Raw genomic sequence first — 22178 nt, 5'->3', positions numbered from 1 at the left:
CATGCATTATGCAATATGCATACATTTATAGTATTGTACTAATATAAGCCATTTAGCTTAGACAACAATGATATAGTGTAGACTTAGTAGTATATATATAAATTATAATGCAATAATTATGCGTACAACCATAATTGTAAATGATGCAGTAATAATACATAATAGCATAGAGATCGAGTATGTAGTATCTTGGTCACATAGTAAAAGTATTCCACCGGCGAATCTCAAAGCCCCTATGATTGGCCTTGATGAAGTTATCAGCTTCATCATCAACACTCATTATAGCACCCCCTTTCTCCTTGGGTGGCTTGACCCCCCTTCTCTTATTACTATCCACCACCGGCGGCTCAACAGAATCCACAAAACGAACCCTTTGAGGCCGAGCATGACTCTCTGGCACGTGGTTGTGGTGGTGCTCGATATGAATTGTTCCATCCGTGTCCTGATCATAATCCGATCCAATGTCATTCCTATAGGCCTCATCATTATTGACACTAGGATAACGAGGGACGTTATCGAGATTGGAAATATAGTCAAGGTAGTCACCACTACTACTATAGGTGGTGTCCTTGCTATAGGAGGGTTGTATGTAACGTTGTTTTTGTGTATATCGGAAGGCCATTTTTGCTTAAAACACCCTCCCTTAGAGTGTATTATCTATTATATATTGTAACAAGTCTTGATGAAAGGAAATTAAAGCAAGGTTTTTGTAAGCAATTGGAAAGAATAATCACTTTAATTTATTATTCTTTGTGATAAGGTGAAAAAAAGTAATGCACCCTATGCCATTTTTCTATACCCTAATAACCCAATAATAGGCATCAACGATATCAATCAATCAAGAATATTACACAGAAGAGCAAGCATAGATACACCAGTGACCCTTATTCGTCTCTCCAATACAAAATATCTCACACTTGATTTTTATGGTCAAAGTGTCATACCACATCAAGTTTGACCATTAATTTTCATCAACTCAATATGCCAAAGTAGGGATAAAAACTTACACTATCATGAAATTGAAACATATTTATAAAGAAAAATGTTAAGCTTAGCTCTAAGAAAGACTACAAATTAATAACAAATAAATAAAGTATTAATTATATTATTGAGGCCGTGAGGTGTTTTTGTTATAAATTCTCAAATTTATACTCAATCTATTTCATATTGCTAAATCTTCCTACTTTATTGACCAATTTTATTTCATAAAGAAATTAAAGTAGAAACAATATTTTATGAAAGGGTTTGTCTGGAAGGGATATATATGTTTGCTATTTTATTTGGAAGGACCTTGTTTGTTTAAAATGGTATAAAAGGACCTTATAAATTTATTTTGTTGTTTGGGGACCTTGAGGTTGGAATCATACCATAATTGACATTTTTGTCCGATGTTGACCTCTTACGTAACCTTAAAAAATGAACCATTTTTCTCTTTTTCCACGATTTCCCTCCAATACCTCCTTCTCTCTTTTCTAATCCCCAAATGACACAAATCAAAATAAGAGAATTTGAGGGAAATCTTGGAAAAACGAAGAAATGGGTTATTTTTTAAGGTCACATAAGAGGTCAACGTCAGAGAAAAAAAGTCAATTATTGCCGGATTCCGACCTCAAGATTCCCCCCAAACAACAAAATGAACTTTTAGACCACTTTAAACATTTAAGGTCCTTCCAGACAAAATAGTGAATATATATGTCCCTTCTAGACAAATTTTCCTTTAAGAAATGCATATTAATAATATTATGCTCCATATATGCTTATATATAAGCCTACAATAGATACTAATAAGTTTCATTTTCACATCATGGCTTGACATTTTAACCCAAATTTACAGTCATAGTAAGTATTTACTATTAACATCAAGGTCATATGTAATCAATTACGGAGTATCTTAGATAGAGGAACATAGTACATACTGTTATACACCATTTAATTTGAAAGATTACCAAGTTATTTTTCTTTTTCTTGGAGGTCCTGGAGGATAAGTATTCTCCAAGACAAGAGACCCAATCTTTTCTTTTGGCAATGCCCATGCCCCATAGAATATATATTACCAAATGGCCAAATCATACAAGTTTCCAATTTCTGATTCTTATGAAAGAAATACGATTGTAACGATGTAGACACCTAAAAATAACATGTTTCATAGGCGCACTTCGAGCAACGTCATTGACAAGTTAATGTTATCATTAAATTGAATTCTAAAAAACACGATTCGATTTGACTACAAGTGACAAATTAAAAGATATCTCAAGTAAAGGAAATTATTTGGAATAATATTTTCTAACTTTTCCAAAATAAATTAAGAATATTTAAGTCGTTTATAACTTTTAGTACTAAGCATTAAATTCATCTATACAGCCCAAAGAACATATTCAACCAATATAGGCTATATAGAATACATAAATATCGTTAGAAACTTTTATAAAATGATTGAATAGAAAGGGCAATTAAAATTGAGTGTTAGTAAATCATAAGAGTCTTTATGTATGATACAATCGGATATATAATGGATCAAACTAAGGAAGATATAATGAAGTCCGTTGATTTTGATTTCCTTGAGTTTCACATAATATACTACCTCATCTAAACTTTACTTTAGCAATTAGCCTCATAATTTGTATAGTTGTACATAAAAGAAGCTAATTGACTTTTTTTTAATATAATGAGACCCTACTTGGACTTAATTGAGTATTGAGTACGGAGCACCTAGTCAAAACAATGTGCTCATCATTTTTGAACAAGGAAAAATAATTATCTTATTTATTCAAGATTGTGAGAAGTGACAAAATCATGATCTTATTTTATTTTCTTGTGTCGGTGCTCTAAGCTCTTGCAAATTTGCAATTATTAATTTATAATTGTTTACTCAGTAGTCCGTACGATTCAGGGTTACTAAACTACTACGTACGGAGTACAATTCATTTTTGTTTTGAAAAATTCGAGTCAAAAATTACTTGTAAGAGTGGACCATTATTTTGGCAGATAATGATGCAAAGGATCAACTTTATGGCTTGTGTGTTATGTCCATATCAAACTGGTACTTCTTACATCTAAATTATAATCCGATTATTATGTTATAAAAAATAAAAATAACCCTTAGAGATAGGAAAAAAAAAAAAAAAAACCCAAAAGAGCCAAAATTCAAAATAACCCTTAGAGATAGGAATAAAAAAAATAAAAAAAAAAATCCAAAAGAGCCAAAACTCACCCCTAAGAACAATTATTGGTCACTTGTGAGTCGGAAACTTAAGGTCACAGGTTCAAATATTACTGTAATTATATCTAACAGCTTTGACGTTTAACATACACCCACCAAACCAATAAGACAGACCTATCAACATAACATTATGGCATTATCTATCTTTATCTTCTTCTATTCCTATTATGCACGACTTCACTGTGTAAATTATTCAGCTTATACCAAACTTATTTGAATATTTTATAGCTGTCATTCCTGTCAGTTGGTCCATATTAATTATGGATGTAATCTACGCATAAGCTACTTAGATTAAGGATAATATGATATCATTACTAGAGTGGGATATTTCTTTTGGCTTGGCTGATACTACTTGCAAAGAAATGAAGCACCTGCTTCAGCAGAGTGGTAGTTGCCCGTGCTCGGAACTTTGGGGCACCAGGCACTTCTTTCGCGTTGTATTGGAAATGTTAGCAACTCAGATTCGGATGCACTTGACCTGAATTTGTGCTGGTTCTAGGAATTAGTTTCTGCCCGAATTTCTTTATTCAGTGCTTAAACCGAATTATGTGATTATACCAAGCAGCACTAAATAGCAGAAAGCGAGGAAGCAATTTTAGACATGTACTATTTCATCAGAATGGGTCTATTATAAGTTACAAATTACAACAGATTGTTTGCTAAATTGCTAAACTATGCTACATAGCACTTTCTGAGCAGCCCCTTTTTCAGTAATTTAGAAAGGTGTTTTCTTCTAACAGTCTAGGCTAGTAACATTCGCCACCAAAGCAAAAGAAAAACCCTCGAGGCTTGTCTTGCATGGATTCCCTTGGTGTTTCACCTGTGCTATCCTTTTTAGCCATCAAAGAGCTTGTGCCTGGAGATTCTGGAGGTAGAATTGAATTCTCTCTGGTAAATATCCGAGGTGGGATTGCTGGTCCGAGAGGTGCAATGGTAGAGAGATAATGAAGGAGCATTTGGATTATTTGCGTGAAATTGGGTCGGGCTTCTGGATCTTCATTCCAGCATGAGGTTAGAATTAGAGCTACATCTTCAGGGAGGTCATCTGCACTAGGCCTCACATTCTGGGAAAAAGGATGAAAACCACCAAATCAACAGCATTTCATCATAGACAACACTAGTTCAAATGCAAAAATACAAATCCACAAAGGCTACGACGCTACAAGTCTCCTAGATTGTAGACTTTGACAAAAAAGTTTATTCTTCATGGCATTAAAGACAAAGGGAAAGGAAACATGAAGCCACCCGATAGTGATGGTTCTAAAATTGGGAGCCACCCTATTGACTTAGTTACTACTTTGTATATACTTGTAAAAACCTTGGTCATCTTAAATATCCCAAGATAACCACATGATGCTTCCCTATCAAATTATCAATCTATCATCTTTCAATACAATACACAATACAAAAAAGAGGGAGAGCTTCCTTCCAAAGTCTCTCTTTCAGGAAAAGACTTATGTTAAGAGGTATACAGGTTAAAGATATTTTGCCCTCTCTTGCAACTTATACTTTGTCGATTTCACTTGATAATACCTTACGCTTTATCAAGTGGCAGTACTGTACAACTTATAATTTTAGGTGATGAAAAAAACTTTAGAGTTTAGACTCTCTACTCTTGTCCACTCCTCTCCAACATCACCTTATGGAGTGCGACAAATAACTAGATTCCACAATACACCTTCAGAAATGTTTAATACTCTACTCCACAAACTCCACACTCTTGACACTTCATTTTGGGTCAAAAAATGCTAAATTTGCCTTAAAATTTCAAGTACGAATATGACTTTTTAACATAGGCTAATGAGCATAGGTTAAGCAAGTCGAGCAAATTTTACCTTGAAAGCAGCAGCATATGCTGCCTGTAAGTTTGACATGCCTTCAAAGGGCAGCTTGTTGTGCATCAGCTCCCACAAGACAATTGCAAAACTATAGGCATCAACTTTGTGGTTGTAATGTTTCTTTTCTCCTTGCCTCAGAGTAACAGTACTGTACAACTGTCATGAAAAAAAAAGATATTATGCACTAGGAAATCTTCATCATTGCCAACTAGCTACACTACACACAATCTTCCCACCTCTCTCTCTCTCTCTCTCTCTCTCCCTCTCTCTCTTGTGCCTCTCCCCTCCCACTACACACCCTAATTTTCTTCGTCTTCATAATATCTAAAGCTCCCACCATCCCTGTATATAGACTATGTTTGACTTGGAGTCATGTTTAAAAAATTGACTTAATTTCAATAAGATACGACTTCTAACATAATACATTTATAAAGTGGCCTATTTTTTGGGGATGTAATATTAAGACATGTAAGATATAATTTTAGGATGGAGGAAGTGATCTATATAAAATCAGGTTGTTATCCAGAAAATTTTAAGAGTTGTCTTAGTAAGGAACCTCGGGGGCCATCCATCGATAAGTTCCCGTTTCAGCGGTCATCATCTCTGTTAAAGTCTCTTCTCTCGCTAAACCAAAGTCTGCAAGTTTTACTGTTTTGTGATCTGCAGTCAATAGTAGATTCTCTGCAAAAGATAACAAGAATTGTTATCAATAATTCATATGATCACAAACTATAACTTCAAGTCTGTATCATGTCCTGAAAGCCGCAGCTATCACTACTCAAGCCTTTAAGCAAGTAACAGTCAACATTACCCCCCCCCCCCCCCCCCCAAAAAAAAAAAAAAAAAAAAAAAAAAAAAAAAAAAAAAAAAAAAAAAACTCCACCCTCGAAAATACTACAGGTCCAGTACACCTTGTTAATAAATTATCAAGTTCTAACCAAAAGTCCAAATCCACATTATTACTTCTGTTTGATGATTCTTTACCAAAATTCCTGAACAATGGAATCACATGACACTACACACTAGCACTAAAATATGAATTGAACTCTAACATAATGCTAAAAGCTGCACAAAGTTTGTTATCATCGGTCAGGAAATGGTAATCACCCGGAGAGGTTTGGAAATCACATCAAATAGTTACATTAACTAGAAGATTTTTGCAAAATTTTCCATCAGAAATTATGAGTTCGAGGTATACACCATACCATACAAGAAAATGAAATTAATCTACCCAAGTTCAGCAGCCAGAGAAACAAGACAGAAATGGAAACACTTGCTTATTTTATGGCTAAGGAAGCCCATGTCCTCAGTTCCTCACCCTTTATTGACCATCCCCAAAAATAAATTCCAGATAAACCCATAAATTCAGACATTATAAGAATAGTCACAAGATCAGCCAAGTATAATAGTAGAAGAAAAGCACAAAGAAAGATACGCTTCAGTGGTGCAAATTCAGTTCTTTTCACATGCTCAAACACTCTCAGGCTCTCAGCATAGGTGAACATTATACAAAAGAGCCGAAACAATTTTGTGGTCTATGTGGTTCGGACTTAGATGCCACTCTTTAGCTTTATGCCATGCCATATAAGTGTCAGAATGTTTGGCGCGATAAGATTTGGATGATTAGTGGCATACATATTATAGATCGTTACCAGTTCAGAATAAATGCCTTAGTGCATCATTGACACAATGACACTTATTGACTCATGGCATGGGTCCACAAATACTCTGACAACCAACATCAGAGTGATCAGCAGAACAATGCAGACAGCCTATATGATTTAGCTGCTATCTAGAGCATCTACTACACATGATGATCATATGGACAAAACAGAAATGTGGCTCTAAGTTCAAATGATACCTGGTTTTAAATCCCGGTGTATGATCCCATGAGCATGAAGGCATTCCATTGCACGAGCAATATCAATGGCAAACCCTATAGCAACTCGTCTATCCAAACACTTTGGCCGCATATTGAACAGGTATTTACGCAATGTTCCGCCCAACAAAAGCTCGGTAACAATTACCATGACTGGTTCTTTGCAGGCACCGATAAACTGTGAGCACATATAGCTAAATTGAAGTCAATAGGCAGAATTCAACAATAATTAACCTTAAAAATTATGCATAGCTTGATGATAGCAATGAGGGCTGTGGAATTAAAGTACCTCCACCAAATTTTTGTGCTGAACTCTAGATAACATAGCTACTTCTCTCGCAAACCGCCCCTCTCGCTTGACAATCTCCTCTGGCGTATCGCCTCTATGGACAATCTTGATAGCAACATTGTGATTCTTATACCTGAAGAACATTATCCCATATCAAGGAAGGAAAAGGATGACTATTAACACCCTCAATCTAACAACCTACATTACTCTCAAACCTTTTATCCCATCAACTTCATAACAATGTATCAAATTTGCAAAGAAATGTGATTACCTTATTCAATACTGTATTAAACTATACTCACATTTTTCATAAATCATCAAACTCAAAGATACAATCATCAACCTCAACTTATTCCCTAAATTACTACACCATATTGTAATTTCATTTATAAGCAATTCTTCTACAAAGTAAAGATACCATATGTAAAATTAAAAACAAAGAATTATCAGATCTTACAAAAATTAATCTACAGAAGTTTAACCACATAAACATTAGTTCATCAACCACCCTCACCAAAGGCCACCAACGCCACCGCTAATGGCGGTGGTGAGGGTGGTTGATGATCCGGCAATCCAACAGCACAAAAAAACCCTACTTTGATCCAAACAAGTTACAGAAATTTGTAAACTTACTTTCCCTCATAAACTTTAGCATGAGCTCCTTCACCAATTTTAGGTCCAACAAACAGCTGATTTGGATCAACCAACCATTTAGAATCTAAATGAAACTCATCAACTGAGTAAAACCCATCTCCAGAATCCATTTTTCCCCAAATAAATTGAACCAAACAATTAGCTAGAATAAACCCAGAATTTCTTCCAAATGATCAATCAATAAGAACAACAATCATCAAAAAAAGATATGCTCTGCTAAAACCCCAGCTTTCTGCTCATTTCTGCTGCTGCAACAACTACTTGGTGGCAGCTTCTCAACAACACCCACATCTCAAATTACAAGATATGGATAGAAGAAGCTACAAATTGCAAAACCCAACAAAATTCATTGAAATTTGAGCCCAAATTGCCAAAAAAATCCCCCAGTTTAGGGGACATACACAAAGAAAGAGAACAACAACCAATCAAACAAGCTAAACTTCAAAAAAAATTGGATTTTTAAACAATTCAGCAAAAACCCAGCTAAAAAAAACAAACTTTGTAAGCTAGTACTAATTAATGAGTAGTGATTATAATAGGGTGAAAGATGATTAGAAAAATGTAAGTAAAAAAAAAAAAGGGTTTTGGTTGTACGTGATGTTACAGAACCTTACTCACGGATCTGAGGACAGAATCATGGGAAAGAGAGAGGTTTTAGTGGATTAAATTAAAGGGGGGACAAGAAAGAGAAAAAGATTTAAAGGGGGGAGGTATGAGAGAATAGTGTATAATTTGAGCATAGTGTAAAATGGAGTATTATACAAGTAGTATAGTTTTTTATATACGAAGTGTTACATAAAATAATCAAGGGATGCACATGGAAACGGATCTTTCCAACATGGGGGTAGGCAAAGCACGCTATATTTAGGACTTTGCTTGGACACAAACAAATGCGATTGCCTTCTTCTAATCATCCTCCCATCCTCTGTGGTCTTTTGCTACCATTAATTCTTATTAGTCCCTATTTGTGCTACACTAGTACAAGTGTTTGTACAATTGTGTAAGGACGTTATTGTGCGTTATGGATATTACATAATCTCGTGTGGATATTGTTTACCGGATTATTATTGTTGTATTTGTGGAGATGGGGCTTGTAAGCTCATACTACCTCTATTTTGCTAAGTCTTACGGAGTACTTAACTACTACAGCTACATAAACTAAAGAATGTACTATACATGTGGACACTTTTGTATTAAAGAAGAAAGAGATAAATAAAATTAGGTTCCATATAGTAGGGTTGCGAATTATAAAAAAATAGAATAAAAAGTTGTCATAAATGAAATAAAGTAAAAGTGAGTAGAACGTAGAAAAACAAATGAAACGGAAAGTAATTAAGCAAGTCTTAGGAAAACAAAGGTAGCGTAGTGCCGTAGTTTCTACAGCCTACATGTATATTACTTTTTTTTTTTGTTGAAATTGTGTTTTGATACATTTTGTTTTTATTTTATAAAACAACGATTACTTATCTTATCATTCAAATGAGATCTAAAAATGAATTTTAATGTAATACCATAAATGTAAAACAATGCACTTGTAATTTATTTTATACTCCTATTTATTACACAGTAGTAATTAATAAAACACGTATAGAATAGTATTTCCTTCTAATATTACGCCCGAAAAATAGTCTCAAGAGACACAACAATTGTCTATGTACAGTACTTTTTTTATACTTATTTTCTTCTTAAGAATCATAACATAAGTGAATCACCTCCCAAATAAAAATCTAGTTTTGAATTGGTAAACCATCATTTGGTTTTAGAGCATTAGCATCAAGATTTAAATCTAATTTTGTATGCAGTAGTTTCCACAATAACAAGATAGAGTTATATTTTTAAAACACGAACTTAAACAATATAAAGCTTATTTAGAGCTTTTGACTTAATTAGGTGAACAACATGACTTTTGCTTTAGAATAAACTTGTTTTATCTTAATTACTTGATTCATTTAATTACATTTCTTAAATGTCTTATTTAAACTTTTTCTTTAACAATTTTTTTTTACCTCAAAATTGATATTTTATAGTAGTATTTCACACCTAGAAGTATACGAAATACTATACTGGATTATAATTGGAACAAAACATATCAACTTTTGTTTTTTTTTTTTTTTTTGGTGTTTAGAGAGCCACAAGGGCGGGGGTGAGAATCGATCCCAGGATCTCCTGGAATCGGGAGGGAAGCTCTAACCACTTGAGCTATCCATCACTCTCACATATCAACTTTTGTTCACCTACTTCCCCCCATCATCTCTCTCAAAATTTGAAAAAGTATCTAATCATTCTCATGGAGCAAGTAAATTGAAATGCTGTTAAAAAAATAAGCTTATTAACCTTACTTGTACTATAACGATCCTTTCAAGGTTTTTTACTATGTTTTTGAAATCTTGCTAAACAAATCTAAATTGTCAACACTCTTATGTCCCTTGATCGTTTTAATGTCCTCCCTTTTCCAATGTCGAACTTCAAATTATGAATACAATTATAATTCTTTTGTGCAAAAATGTCAATATTCTACAACCCTATTGCTTACATGAACACCCATTTCTGGCCTTGCACATGTTTTAAATCGCCAACTATAATTCTAGGAGCGCAAACTTTACCAATAGATCGAGGTTAATACTTGTTTAATATTGATAATTAAAGATATTATTACTCGTAGACATTAGGGGTGCTTATCGAGTGAGTCGATCACGAGCTGAAGGGTGCTTAACTCAACTCGGAAACTTTTTACACGTGCTCAACTCGTGCTCGCTAAAGTGTCGAGCAAATAAAACCTGCTCGACTCGTGCTCGTTAAAGTTTCGAGTCGAGTCGAGTAGCTCACAATTTGCTCGTTAAAATTTTGGTCCTTCTATTATTATATGCCTTTATTTATTTTTTGTTCAATTTATATTGTTTTCCTTATTATATATAGATATTATTAAAAATTTACTCTTTCTTTTCTTATGATATAAATTAAGGCTAAATAAGTGTCAAATTTGTTTAAAGATAGTAACTTTGTTTGCAAATTCTATATTATTAATATATTACCGAGTTGCTCACGAGCTTATCGAGTCGAGTTAGAACTTGCACAACTCGTGCTCGTTAACATCTCGAGTCAAGTCGAGCTAACTCGAGTCGAGTTTTGACTGAGTCGAGTACGAGTTGCTCGCGAGATGCTCAACTCAATTAGCACCCTACTCGTAGTCAATTTGACGGTTGATATACGTGTCATTAATCTTCCTCCTATGTCTTCATTTTTTCCTTTGGATTTTTTTTTCCCACTTTTTTCGCGCACTTCTCCCTCTTTTCTTCATTGAAGCGTATTCTGAGTTCTCCATTGAATCTGCGTCTGAGCTTTCTCTTCTCATTCGAAGCAGTTTCTGAGGTAAGATGTTTGTTCTGCCTTTTTCTGTTTTTATGGAATATCAATTTCACAATCTAGGGTTTAATTTCGCAATATTGTTAATATAAAATTGTTAGCATAGTCTAATTAGGGTTCTTGTAAGCTAAATTATTGAATTATTGGTTATAATTACTGAAATTATGAATCTTTATATTTGCAATTTACAATTTACGTTAAGATACTCTAAGGTAGGAATTTTACGTGATTATAAGTGCCCAATTTGATGATTCAGTAATATAAAATTGCTAATGTGTTGCAGATTTTGTTTATAACCCTTCAATGTTAGGATGGAACTATGAAAATTGACATTATGCCCCCTCTGCCTGGCGGCCTATTTGAGAAATTTAGTTAATTGTGATTCTATGTCAATAAGTATTAAGTACTAGTAGTAGACTACATTGACTAAATTACACCGGCGTAATTAGTATCAGGTGCTCTGAATCATATTGAAGAGGGTAGATGTTTGTATCGGGACTAATTGGCTCAGGGTCGGGCGTAGTTGAGAGAATGTAGTTGATTATGATGCTATTTCAATTGGTTACCAATAGAAGTAATAGTTGTGGACTATGCAGGCTAATTGTAATTAGTATCAGGTCTGCATAATTGTGAGGAATACAGTAGATGATCATATCAGGATAAGTTGGCTCAGGAACAGGCCTGAACTTCTCTAATTCTCGCCTTTTATATTCAGCAGGATGGTAACTGGGAATTCTCAGGAAGACGGGGAGAAGAACCCTAAAGGAGCTACCAGGTCATGGGGGCCTGCTGTCTCAGGACAGTCAGTATCAACTAGTGGCAGTGTGGGCTCACCATCGAGCCGGAGCGAAGCTGGAATGGCAACACCAGCTCGTGACAGTACTGTTCTTAGACTAAGTCACCTTGAGATTCATGGTGATGATTCTGCCTCTCAGGGTGCTGTTGTGTAAGTCTTGTATCTTCCATTTTAAGTTGCTTTATGGCTTTTGTGATGCTTAGATGGTTCCTTTTTATTTGTTGGTTTATTGTGTGTATTTTTTCTAGTCTTTTGAGTCATGAATGGGTTTATTGCCAAATTTGCATGTCTTGGTGAAGTTTCTGCATTTCTGCTGCTACTATGCCTTGTTTCATTCACCAGAATCTTTTTCCATCTCTAAATATTACATTCTATTAACCTCTATTTAGGAGTAAGAAGAAAAAAAGAGGTCAACGTGCAACTGGAACTGACAAAAGTGGTCGGGGACTTCGACAATTCAGTATGAAAGGTAAACAGCATATCTCCATTGATGAAAGTTTCCTAGAAAATCATATTCTACTCCACTATGTATTTAGTACAAATTCCTGACTTGGGATGTTTCTATTGTCTGTGTACATGACTATATTATCTGTCAAAATTACTAGTTTGTGAAAAAGTGGAGAGCAAAGGAAGGACAACATACAATGAGGTCAGCTGCTTTGTTGGATGCCACTCATCTTTGCAATTTCTTATTTCTTTGAACATCTTTATTTCTACTTGGGATTATTTCTGATAGTTTCCTTTTTACAACTAAGTAATGGAGTGCCTATAATATCTATCTTTCCAAATCATGTTCAACAAAAAAAATGCCCTTCATAGGCGTTACAATACCATAATTTTACATTTTTACTACATCCGTATACTAGTGAATATGTGTTAGCACTGTAGGAGGTGGTGGCTCGGTTTAGAAAATCTTGTTTATGAAATGGCTTAGCTTTTCTGCAAACAACTTTAGAACTTTTAGTTTATTTTTTTTGAATATGCTACTAGGCAAGAGGATATCATGGCATTAAGTTTATATGTCTTTGCATACTAGACGAGGGCTTAAAGCCCCTGTTATACTAATTGATGTATGATCTGACAGAAATTTTAGTGACTTAGTGAGTGATCTTGTTGAAATCTAGAGATCCTAATAGTAGTTATAGAAGCCTAAACAGGTTGAGGTAGAAACGGACAGAAGAGATGGAGAAGGAAGGATTGATGTCTAACACAAAGATTATTGTAATTTTTTTTCAAAGGAAAAGAATCTATGCAGACAATGCAGGCCTCTATACAGAGCTGAAAGTAGAAATATTGAGCATGTTCCCAACATTAATAACACCAATCAACACTGGATTTTTTCATTCATTATACCATTTGGAAAATTTATTCATGTATTATACTCGGTTTTAATTGGTATTGCAAGTGTTTGACATTGCAAAAGCTACAAAGTGTTTTGTTATTGTTATATTACCTTTCCCACCTTGTCTGTTGTATCTTGTATGTTTCTGTATAGATGCAAGTTTTTACTAAGCACCTCCTGAGATAGTGCATTCTTTGTGCCGTATTGTTTTTGTTGCTCTTTTCTCACATGTTCGTGCTTGATATCGATGATTGGAATAACCTCCAGGTAGCAGATGAACTAGTTGCTGAATATGCAGATGCAAGTAATGCTCTTGGGACAAATGAAAATGTATGCATTTTTCCTTTTAATCAGATTCAATAATTGTGTTTTGTATGCTTGAAAGTTCAGGAGAATATTAAATGGAACTGCTTCTTTGTTTCAGCAAGGATATGATGAGAAAAACATTCGCCGACGAGTGTATGATGCGTTAAATGTTCTAATGGCAATGGATATAATTTCCAAGGATAAGAAGGAAATACAATGGAGAGGTCTGCCTCGGACAAGCTTGAATGACATTGAAGAGTTAAAGGTGTGAAAGTTACGTGCTATTAGTTGGTCTTTCTTTTGAGAACATTTTTAGCTTTTGAGAATATTTTTTGTGTAAGCTTTCTCAAGCTGATTCATATGCTATAACTTGCAGACAGAGCGGGTAGGACTGAGAAATAGGATAGAAAAGAAAGCTGCATACTTGCGGGAACTGGAAGAACAAGTAATGATTCCTTTATATAAAGCCCAAGTGATTAGCTTCTTAGCTATTATGTGCTTTTAAGTTTGTAATTTATACTCTCTTTTCCTTTTTTCTGCTATATTTTACTAATTCCTTTGCTTCCTTGAAGTTCGTAGGATATCAAAACCTCATACAGCGTAATCAACAGCTGTTTGGAGATGGGAATGCTCCTACTGGTGGTGTAGCTTTACCTTTTATTCTGGTTCAGGTAATTCAAAGTGTTGAATGATTCCTCTTGCCTATTTCAATTTAAATCATTTTTTTTATACAATTGTAACTTGTATGTCTTTGTGATTCATTTTAGGCTGGATTACTACTCTAAGTGGTGAGATACTTAAGAAAACAATGGATTCTGATAATAGATTAATAGTGGTGAGATACTTAAGAAAACAATGGATTCTGATAATAGATTAATAGTCTACTTTGTTGCATGATAAATGGTATTTGGGATCTGATAATAGATTAATAATCTACTTTGTTGCATATGTTGCTGCCAGTGCCCTCTTGGAGTCTGTTACTTATTACTTAGGTGCTGTACTGTTCTCAATTGTAGGGGTATAGAACTATGTTAAGGTGATTAACTATTAGCTCATCAAAAATTGTACAAGCAATGACTTCGTCGTGAGTAAATGGTGCTTTTTGATGTTCCTTTATAATGATATAGGAAAGTCTTTCATAACCTGAAACAAAGCAGTGGCCATTTCAAATAATCTTGCATGGTTTGTAATTTTGTATTGCAGACTAGACCAAATGCTACTGTTGAAGTGGAAATTTCAGAAGATATGCAGCTTGTGCATTTTGATTTTAATAGGTAAGTAAAGGCATTACAAAAGTTTCTATTTACTGTATATGTTATGCTCTATGGTCTTTTGCAAAGAAATTGAATTATTGGCAGCTTTGCACTAAACTCATAAAGGATGTCCTGCTGGCCCAAAAAAAAACAAGAAAACTACCTAGTCTTGAGCTCTTAACTGTATGATTTTGTGACTGCAGAATATGTCCTGCCGTTGGCAAATTTTTTGACCATTGTTTCTTTCCATGGCCCATGTAATGCAGTACCCCTTTTGAACTCCATGACGACAACTACGTCCTGAAGCAAATGAATGTTTCCAACAAATCTCTATTTGATGGTGAGGCTTGCGATACTCCAGCTAATGCAGGTGAAGGTCCAAGTGTACCTGCCACTTACCATCCTCCAATCTCTCAGCCTCCTTCACCTAAAACTTATCACAATGAAAGTTCTCAGCTACCATCACCGCCCAAGCCATACCAACCTCAAACTTGTACATCACCAACATCAGCAAACACACAGCAAGCTCAAATGACATTGCCTTCTTCACGGCCGAATACAGCAATGAAGAGCCCCACATCTCCACCTCTTCCTGGTATACTTAAGGCTCGTGTGCAGCATGACAGATAGACCAGAGATGTTGAACTTTTTCCATACATCTCCTTTTATCTGTGTATAAGTTCCTACTAAACCTGGCAGCATGCCATCACTCTCAGTATAGCTTTTTCAGCTGTAGGGCGAGGTACTATATAGGAGTGACACAAACTTAGTCTTCCCCTTTACTGCAAATTTATAGTTCGCTGTATCACCATTTTATTCTAAGAAAAATTATTCTTGAGCAACATCCCGTCTTTCCTTTTCTTCCGTAGTAACAGTTAACTATGTTGTGTAATACAAAGATAAATCAGAACTCAATATGTTGCTCTTGACTCAATACCGAAGATAATTCTTTAGGACAATTTCTGAAATCTATATAATCTATGTTGATTTATTGTTTTCGTACAAAGTTAATCCAATAAATTGTAAACCATTCCGTCTAGAAATTCCAAAAGGGTTTGGATGCAGGATTTTCAAACTTTTAAGGCTTTAACCAAATACAGTAGAAATCATCTACGAGTATAAAATCAGATACTACCTGTCCATAGTTAAAGTCACATATTCTACTTTAGGTTAATTAGTGACATATTCTACTTTATGTTAATTAGTGACATATTTTACTTTAGGATGCTTGGAAAATATTGTTTAAATTAGTGACAAAGTTTCCTACCTACTAAAACAAAAATTATCTACTTCCATGGCGAACGGATTTGATTTTCTAAAAGACTCAAACTTGGGCTTGTTCACTCCAACTTTTTTTTTTTTTTTTTTGGTGACAGGACATTGATTTCTTATTCCTTAATAAATTCATATCATATCAGACAAAAAACATTTAGATCATATCAGAACTTTTAATTATCATTTACTTATTACTCCCTTCGTCCCCGGACGACCCTTTTGGGTTGATTTCGCGGGTATTAAGAAAGTTAAATAAAAAGAAGTAAAAAGTATATTGGAAAGATAAATTTACATGGAGTTTGTAAAAAAGTAGAGAGAGAGAGTATTAAAAGTACATGAAAAAACAAAATTTTATACGAGGAAGCTAATTTTGCTCAAATATTGTTGTAAATTGGTGGGTATTTTAAGGGCATGTTCTCATTGATTGAACTGAACTGATTTGAGCTGAACTGAACTGAGCTGAACTGAAATGAATATTTTATAAGAGAAGGAAATTAGGAGCGGAGCTGAGCTGAACTGAACTGAATTTTAACGTAACAGAACATGCCCTAATGCAAATGAGTCGATCATTTTGGGACTAAAATTAAGCCAAAAGGGTCGAACTTTTGGGGACGGAGGGAGTACTAAATATCGTTAATTGTGAATTTAAAAATAAGAAAAAGAAAAGTACATATTCGAAAACATTATAATGAGATGAATCTAATAAGATCCATTTTGATGATGTTTTTCTTTTCACAACAAGTCCTTATGCCATTTTTTTTACCTTAGTAGTTTAAAGTTAAACTGAAACAATAATTTTAAAACTGTAATTATTGTGTCTTTAGTATGCCTTGCACCTAACTTAGCAATAGCAGTGTGTCTTTAGTATGCCTTGCACCTAACTTAGCAATAGCAAAGCAGCAATTTTTTTTTTTGGTACACCCAATGCACCCAAACAGTAAAAGAGAGCATACGTCAAAGATTTTAACCCATGAAAAAAAAAAAATACGTCAATGCTAGAAGGTCGGTTCAATAGCATTTTTACAAGTACGAAGTATTATTTAATTTGAATGTGCAGATCTCACAATAAGCATAAAAGCCAACCCTGTTAGTATGTGACATGATGAGTAAAAAGGTCGTCCAAACAGAACATCATTTATCAAATATTTATCATATATATACTGCCATATCACAGCAAGCGTTCCAAAATCCAAACATAAAAATCCCAAATCAACACACACAGCACCGTCTCGGCAAAGCCATAAACATTTAAACATTAAAGAAGTTCACAGACAGCCATTATTAATAACAATTGGCCCAAAAGATAGATAGGTATGCAAATATACTACTATTCCTCCCCGGCTATCAGATCCATGACCACGCGCGTAATACTTCCATTGTTCTTAGCCAGCAGCTTCCTGTTTGTATCTTTATCTTCAAAACCCTGCAGCCAAAAGTTACAAAAAATAAATAAGTAGAAAAACAATTAAATTTGACGGAAGCCCCAAACCAGCTCAACCTATTCAAATGTCTCCTGGACTTACCATCTCTTTCAACTCCTCGAGCATAGGATCCCATTCAGAAACACCGCAGAGATCATCCACAGACCGCTCCAGGTCATACTCATTTACACGAAGAACCTCTTTATTCAAGTCAATTTGCTTAAATCCCATCTCCTCCAATTCCTTCAGCAGGGTCTCTTCAACGCCTTTTTTCTCCTGATCTTGCTCAAGGTTGCTCTTGTCATTCTGGGCAGAAGAAGACCCCTCAGACATATCAATGATAGGGTATAAAGTTGCTGGAGGAGCAGACGGTGATTCATGGTTGTCAGTGGCTGCTGTGTCAGGATTTGGAACAGGTAATGCCTCATCAAACACACCATCAGCAGTTTCGATAGAAGGCCATTCTGACGATGAAGCTGCATTAGCAGTAGGGCACAGCACATCACTAGCAACCAGTAAATCATTATTGATGGGAAAATTCAAGTCTTCAATTTCAATATTACGTCTCTGCTCAACCATTGATGGAGACTTATCTTCAAAGTTCAAAGCAGGTTCATTTTTTACATCTAGAGCCTGTGGGCCCAACGCTCCAGTAGTCTGAGGAGGGAGGTTCAAGTTTAAATCAGGGCCAGGGGATCCTTCACAGGTCAAGTCCACAGAAGCATCAACCTGATGAAGAACAGGGCTAATTAGTTAAAAAAACAACTAAAACCCCTATTAATACAAATGTATTGTAGAAAAGCAGAATGGAAACCAGATTCTCAAAAACAGACCTGTATTTCAACCCACACACGTTGTCCAAACTTTTGCCCAGACGCCTCTGCCATTCTCCAATAGGAAACATATCGGCCAGGCAATTCCGGCGCAACAAAATCAACTGCTATGTTGATTTCATTGCCAACATCCACACCGTTGATAGGTAGCTGTCAAAATAAAACAAAAACAATGACTAAAAAGTCCACAACAAGCATAACACCTTTTATAGAACAAGACTGGGAGATGAATACCTCAATCTTTACTGAATCAGAGGCACTAAACCGATCTCCCCCGATCCAGAGGAGTTGTAGTCCATTATGCCATGGAAGTGCCCCATTGTTACGCATCAGCCATATCTTGGTAAAAGGGGTCGATGGGGCCATCGTTGTCCCATCCATAATATTGACATCCATAATGAAGCGACAGTCAAGTCTAGAGCGAGAATGCTTTCCTATCGGTTTCCTAATTGCCCAAGGTGGATGCACTAGAGGCACCAGTGGTAATTTGCGTTTAGGATCATAATAATTCTTCAAGGCCGATGGATGCTTGTAAGGCAAAGGGAAATCAAGTCTACAGTAATCTAGATCATTCCCCATTCGTCCAAAGCAGATGCTGCATAAATCATAATCATATTTTCTGCAGAAAGAAAGTAAGACAATTACTTCAATAGAATAATGAAAATAATCCACATAAAACCACAAGATCATACTTACACTTTAGACTTGAACCTTGGTCCAGTGATCGGAAGAATCCCACAGCCATCACAGCGGACTCCTTTGTGAAAAATGGAGCCCAGAGCATCAATTTTGTTAAAATTATCGTGAACCGAAGGAGGACTAAAATTCTCAGGCTCACCCCAGAGCGAATGTCCAAATGGACTTGAGTGAATATTGGACCTGAAAGGGGGTCTATGCCAAATATTTAAGCCCTGAAAAGATTCGTATCTACTTGTTTCCTTATCAGAGGAAACACGCTTTTTCATGCTACCTTTGGAACAGTTGATCTTGTGCACATTCATAACAGACTTTGCAGCAGAGTGTTCTGCAACTTCCTTCTTCATTTTACCTTCACTAGTTGACAATCTGAGAGATGAAGGTTCAGAGATTGCATTCTTGCCTTTGTGGGAAAACGGTAAAGGTAGGGGAGGTCTAGGGGGTTCTGCTTCTCCTGTAGCTTCAGTGGTGCTTCTAAGAGTCGGCTGCACAGAACTAGGTGTTTGAGAATCATTAAGGTTTACCCTTTCACCAATAGATGCATCATCGTTTCTACTTAGACCGTTTCGATTGGGATCGTAACAGTTTTTTGCATGACTGCTGACATTAGTAATACCAGGAGGAGATACATTCAGGTATTGCTGCCCCATTTTCGAAAAACCATCCACGAGATCAGCAAGTATAGGAGAAGTAGATGCAGCTTTTGATGACAATTCATTAGATATCTTTGTAAAAGCATCACGTAGAGGCTCCGGAACAGATTTCAAGACTTCAGCAACATTTTGATTGCCATTGTGTTGTGTAGAAGATGAAGATGATCCTCTAGGCATTGAGCTTTCATTTTTTATAGCACAAGGTTGAACAGTTTTGTCTGTTTTCAGGTTAACAGTGATCCTAACTGGATCCAGATCCTGCCTAACAACATCATGAAGATCTTCATCATCAACAAGGGTGACCAAGTCATCATCTTCATCTAGATATGTCAAGGTAAAATTTGCACCAGATGGAAAGTTGAAGAGAGAGCATATCTTCAGCCTCAGACCTTCCATGTTTAGATCTAAGCACTGACCCTTAACAGGAACATTGAAACGCCTGAGTGTATCCTCATATTTCACCTAAAAAGTAATACGAAGAATATTCAGAGATAATGACATGACAAGCACAAGTTCAAGCTTTAAAAGACCCATTGCAACCCTATAGCCCCAACTATCGGTAATCACTAATGTCCATAATCTCAAATCATGAAGATGTAAGTCCACATTATAGCCAACTTAACTAACTTGATTATATAATACAGAGACTAAATGAAGAGAGCAAAATGTAACTTGCACCATCAGGTAATACGATAATACAAAAGAAAAATGACGATACAGAATCTTTCACACCGTCAAAGATTACTAGCAGACATTCTCTCATAAATCTTTTCTTTTCTCCTTGTATAATGTTAAAAACCTCACTCCTACTATTACTCATAAATGTATTGTTTAGTCTGTTAAGAGAATTTCTGTACACTCTTCGTCATCAACAATAATCAAAGTCATATTACGCCATGATACAAGAGCCTATATATATAACATCTGTTATTGATCACGACTACAGAGTAATTCCTATTGTAAATGTTGATCGGGCATTTAATCAATTAAAACAGCAGCAAGTAGCTTAGCAAAACACATCACCAACACTCTCATAATCCCTATTTACCGGAAGTTCACTTCAATTCATAGCATAATTATAATATACGGTGACAAATAATTACAAGAACAAAATCCGAAAAAAAACGGTCAATTTACAAGACCTCAATTACAATTGAATAATACACCATCATCAAACCACATGGAGATCAACAACCAATCAATAATTCGATCCATCAAATCAAAGACCCAATCGAAAGAATAAGCCCTAATTTGGACAAACAATTACGAAAATTAAAATAAAAATTAAAATAAATTTGACATGCAATTTCAGATTTCACATTACAAAACCTAATTTGTACGAACAATTACCAAAATCAAACAATGCGATCAGATAATTTGACAAGCAATTTCACTTTCACACACAATTATACACAAATCAAACCAAAATTAGCAAACATCAAATAATATCAAAGGAAAATCAACAAAAATTGAAATTGAAATACTTAAAAAATTAATAAAATTGATTCAATCCAAACCTTAATTACAACAGAATTAGCCATGATATCTTCCGCGGTCTTCTTAGGTATCGCCATTGGAGAAGAAGCAGTCGACAAAAATCAAAAGAAAGCGTACCAGTAAGCCGCTGAAATTCTAGCTAACCCTAATTTGGAGAATTTAAAGGGTTTTTGAACAAATTTTTTTTTTTTTTTTTTTTTTTTGGAAGAGAGATTTTCGGAAAGAAAAAAGAAACAATTTTTTGTGAAAATTGGAAACCTAATTACTGTATTTATTATTGAGATTATATATTAACGCGCGTACCCGTTAGCCGCGATATTTTTCCAGGTTCGATAATCTCTATCCTAAAACTCTTGAGCTGTGTTTATGTTTATCCCAAATGTATGCACCTTCCTGCTTTTATAGCTTTGAGTGTTTCTTCTTCTAAAAGAAAAGATACTAGGCTAAGGAAAGATTTTGGGAAGGGTAAATTGGTCATTTTAATTGTGTGGAATTTTTTTGTGTTTGTGATTTGTTCATTTTTATTGACTAGATTATGGTTACTTTGAAATTGAACAATTACTTGAGTATTTCAAAGTTAATTTGGAATCAAATCAAATATTTTATGACCATTAAATTTAAAGCAAAGTTGGCCTCAATAACACAAACTTTTAACAAGGTGTAAGTAGCAATATGAATTTTGAAGAGTAGCAGCATGAATTTTGACTGGTAGCTATAACAACACAAAATTCTTCATTAGGGGTACAAAATATCATTAATTAAGTTCGATACCAAAAATTTTGCCGAAGACTAGGTACCTAATATTTTTATTATTATAAAAAAATTGTGTGTGCCTCGATTTGTATGCGGAAAAAAATATTTAA

The 22178-nt window shown here is 35.0% G+C and overlaps 3 protein-coding genes across 4 annotated transcripts; 1 reads left to right on the top strand and 2 right to left on the bottom strand.

Annotated features, from left to right (window-relative positions):
* Positions 1–3806: 3806 nt before the first annotated feature.
* On the bottom strand, positions 3807–8620 carry LOC145603548 (serine/threonine-protein kinase STY13-like). Its single transcript, XM_081659476.1, has 6 exons — positions 7860–8620; positions 7227–7359; positions 6920–7115; positions 5615–5739; positions 5056–5214; positions 3807–4284 (listed from the first exon to the last, which is right to left on the bottom strand). Exons 1-6 carry the CDS (start codon positions 7988–7990, stop codon positions 3967–3969), a joined length of 1062 nt encoding a protein of 353 aa, XP_081515602.1. The 5' UTR covers positions 7991–8620; the 3' UTR covers positions 3807–3966.
* A 2497-nt stretch (positions 8621–11117) lies between these two features.
* LOC145589895 (transcription factor-like protein DPB) lies at positions 11118–15901 on the top strand. 2 transcript variants are annotated; one of them, XM_081646599.1, is made up of 10 exons: positions 11118–11249; positions 11962–12189; positions 12429–12508; positions 12645–12688; positions 13649–13711; positions 13806–13952; positions 14064–14132; positions 14260–14358; positions 14891–14961; positions 15207–15901. In XM_081646599.1, exons 2-10 carry the CDS (start codon positions 11963–11965, stop codon positions 15568–15570), a joined length of 1164 nt encoding a protein of 387 aa, XP_081502725.1. In that variant the 5' UTR covers positions 11118–11249; position 11962; the 3' UTR covers positions 15571–15901. The 2 variants fall into 2 exon arrangements, with proteins under 2 accessions (XP_081502725.1, XP_081502732.1); XM_081646606.1 differs by having other exon boundaries at positions 11136–11249; positions 11959–12189.
* A 1448-nt stretch (positions 15902–17349) lies between these two features.
* Positions 17350–21713, bottom strand: LOC145603538 (protein NBR1 homolog). The gene is made up of 6 exons (XM_081659465.1): positions 21336–21713; positions 19166–20280; positions 18704–19088; positions 18470–18619; positions 17739–18365; positions 17350–17638 (listed from the first exon to the last, which is right to left on the bottom strand). Exons 1-6 carry the CDS (start codon positions 21390–21392, stop codon positions 17543–17545), a joined length of 2430 nt encoding a protein of 809 aa, XP_081515591.1. The 5' UTR covers positions 21393–21713; the 3' UTR covers positions 17350–17542.
* Between the last annotated feature and the right edge of the window lie 465 nt (positions 21714–22178).

The sequence above is a fragment of the Chenopodium album genome, chromosome 2 (assembly GCF_948465745.1).
Source record: "Chenopodium album chromosome 2, dcCheAlbu1.1, whole genome shotgun sequence".
NCBI classification, from domain to species: Eukaryota; Viridiplantae; Streptophyta; class Magnoliopsida; order Caryophyllales; family Amaranthaceae; genus Chenopodium; species Chenopodium album.
This window is presented reverse-complemented; position numbering and strand designations above follow the sequence as displayed.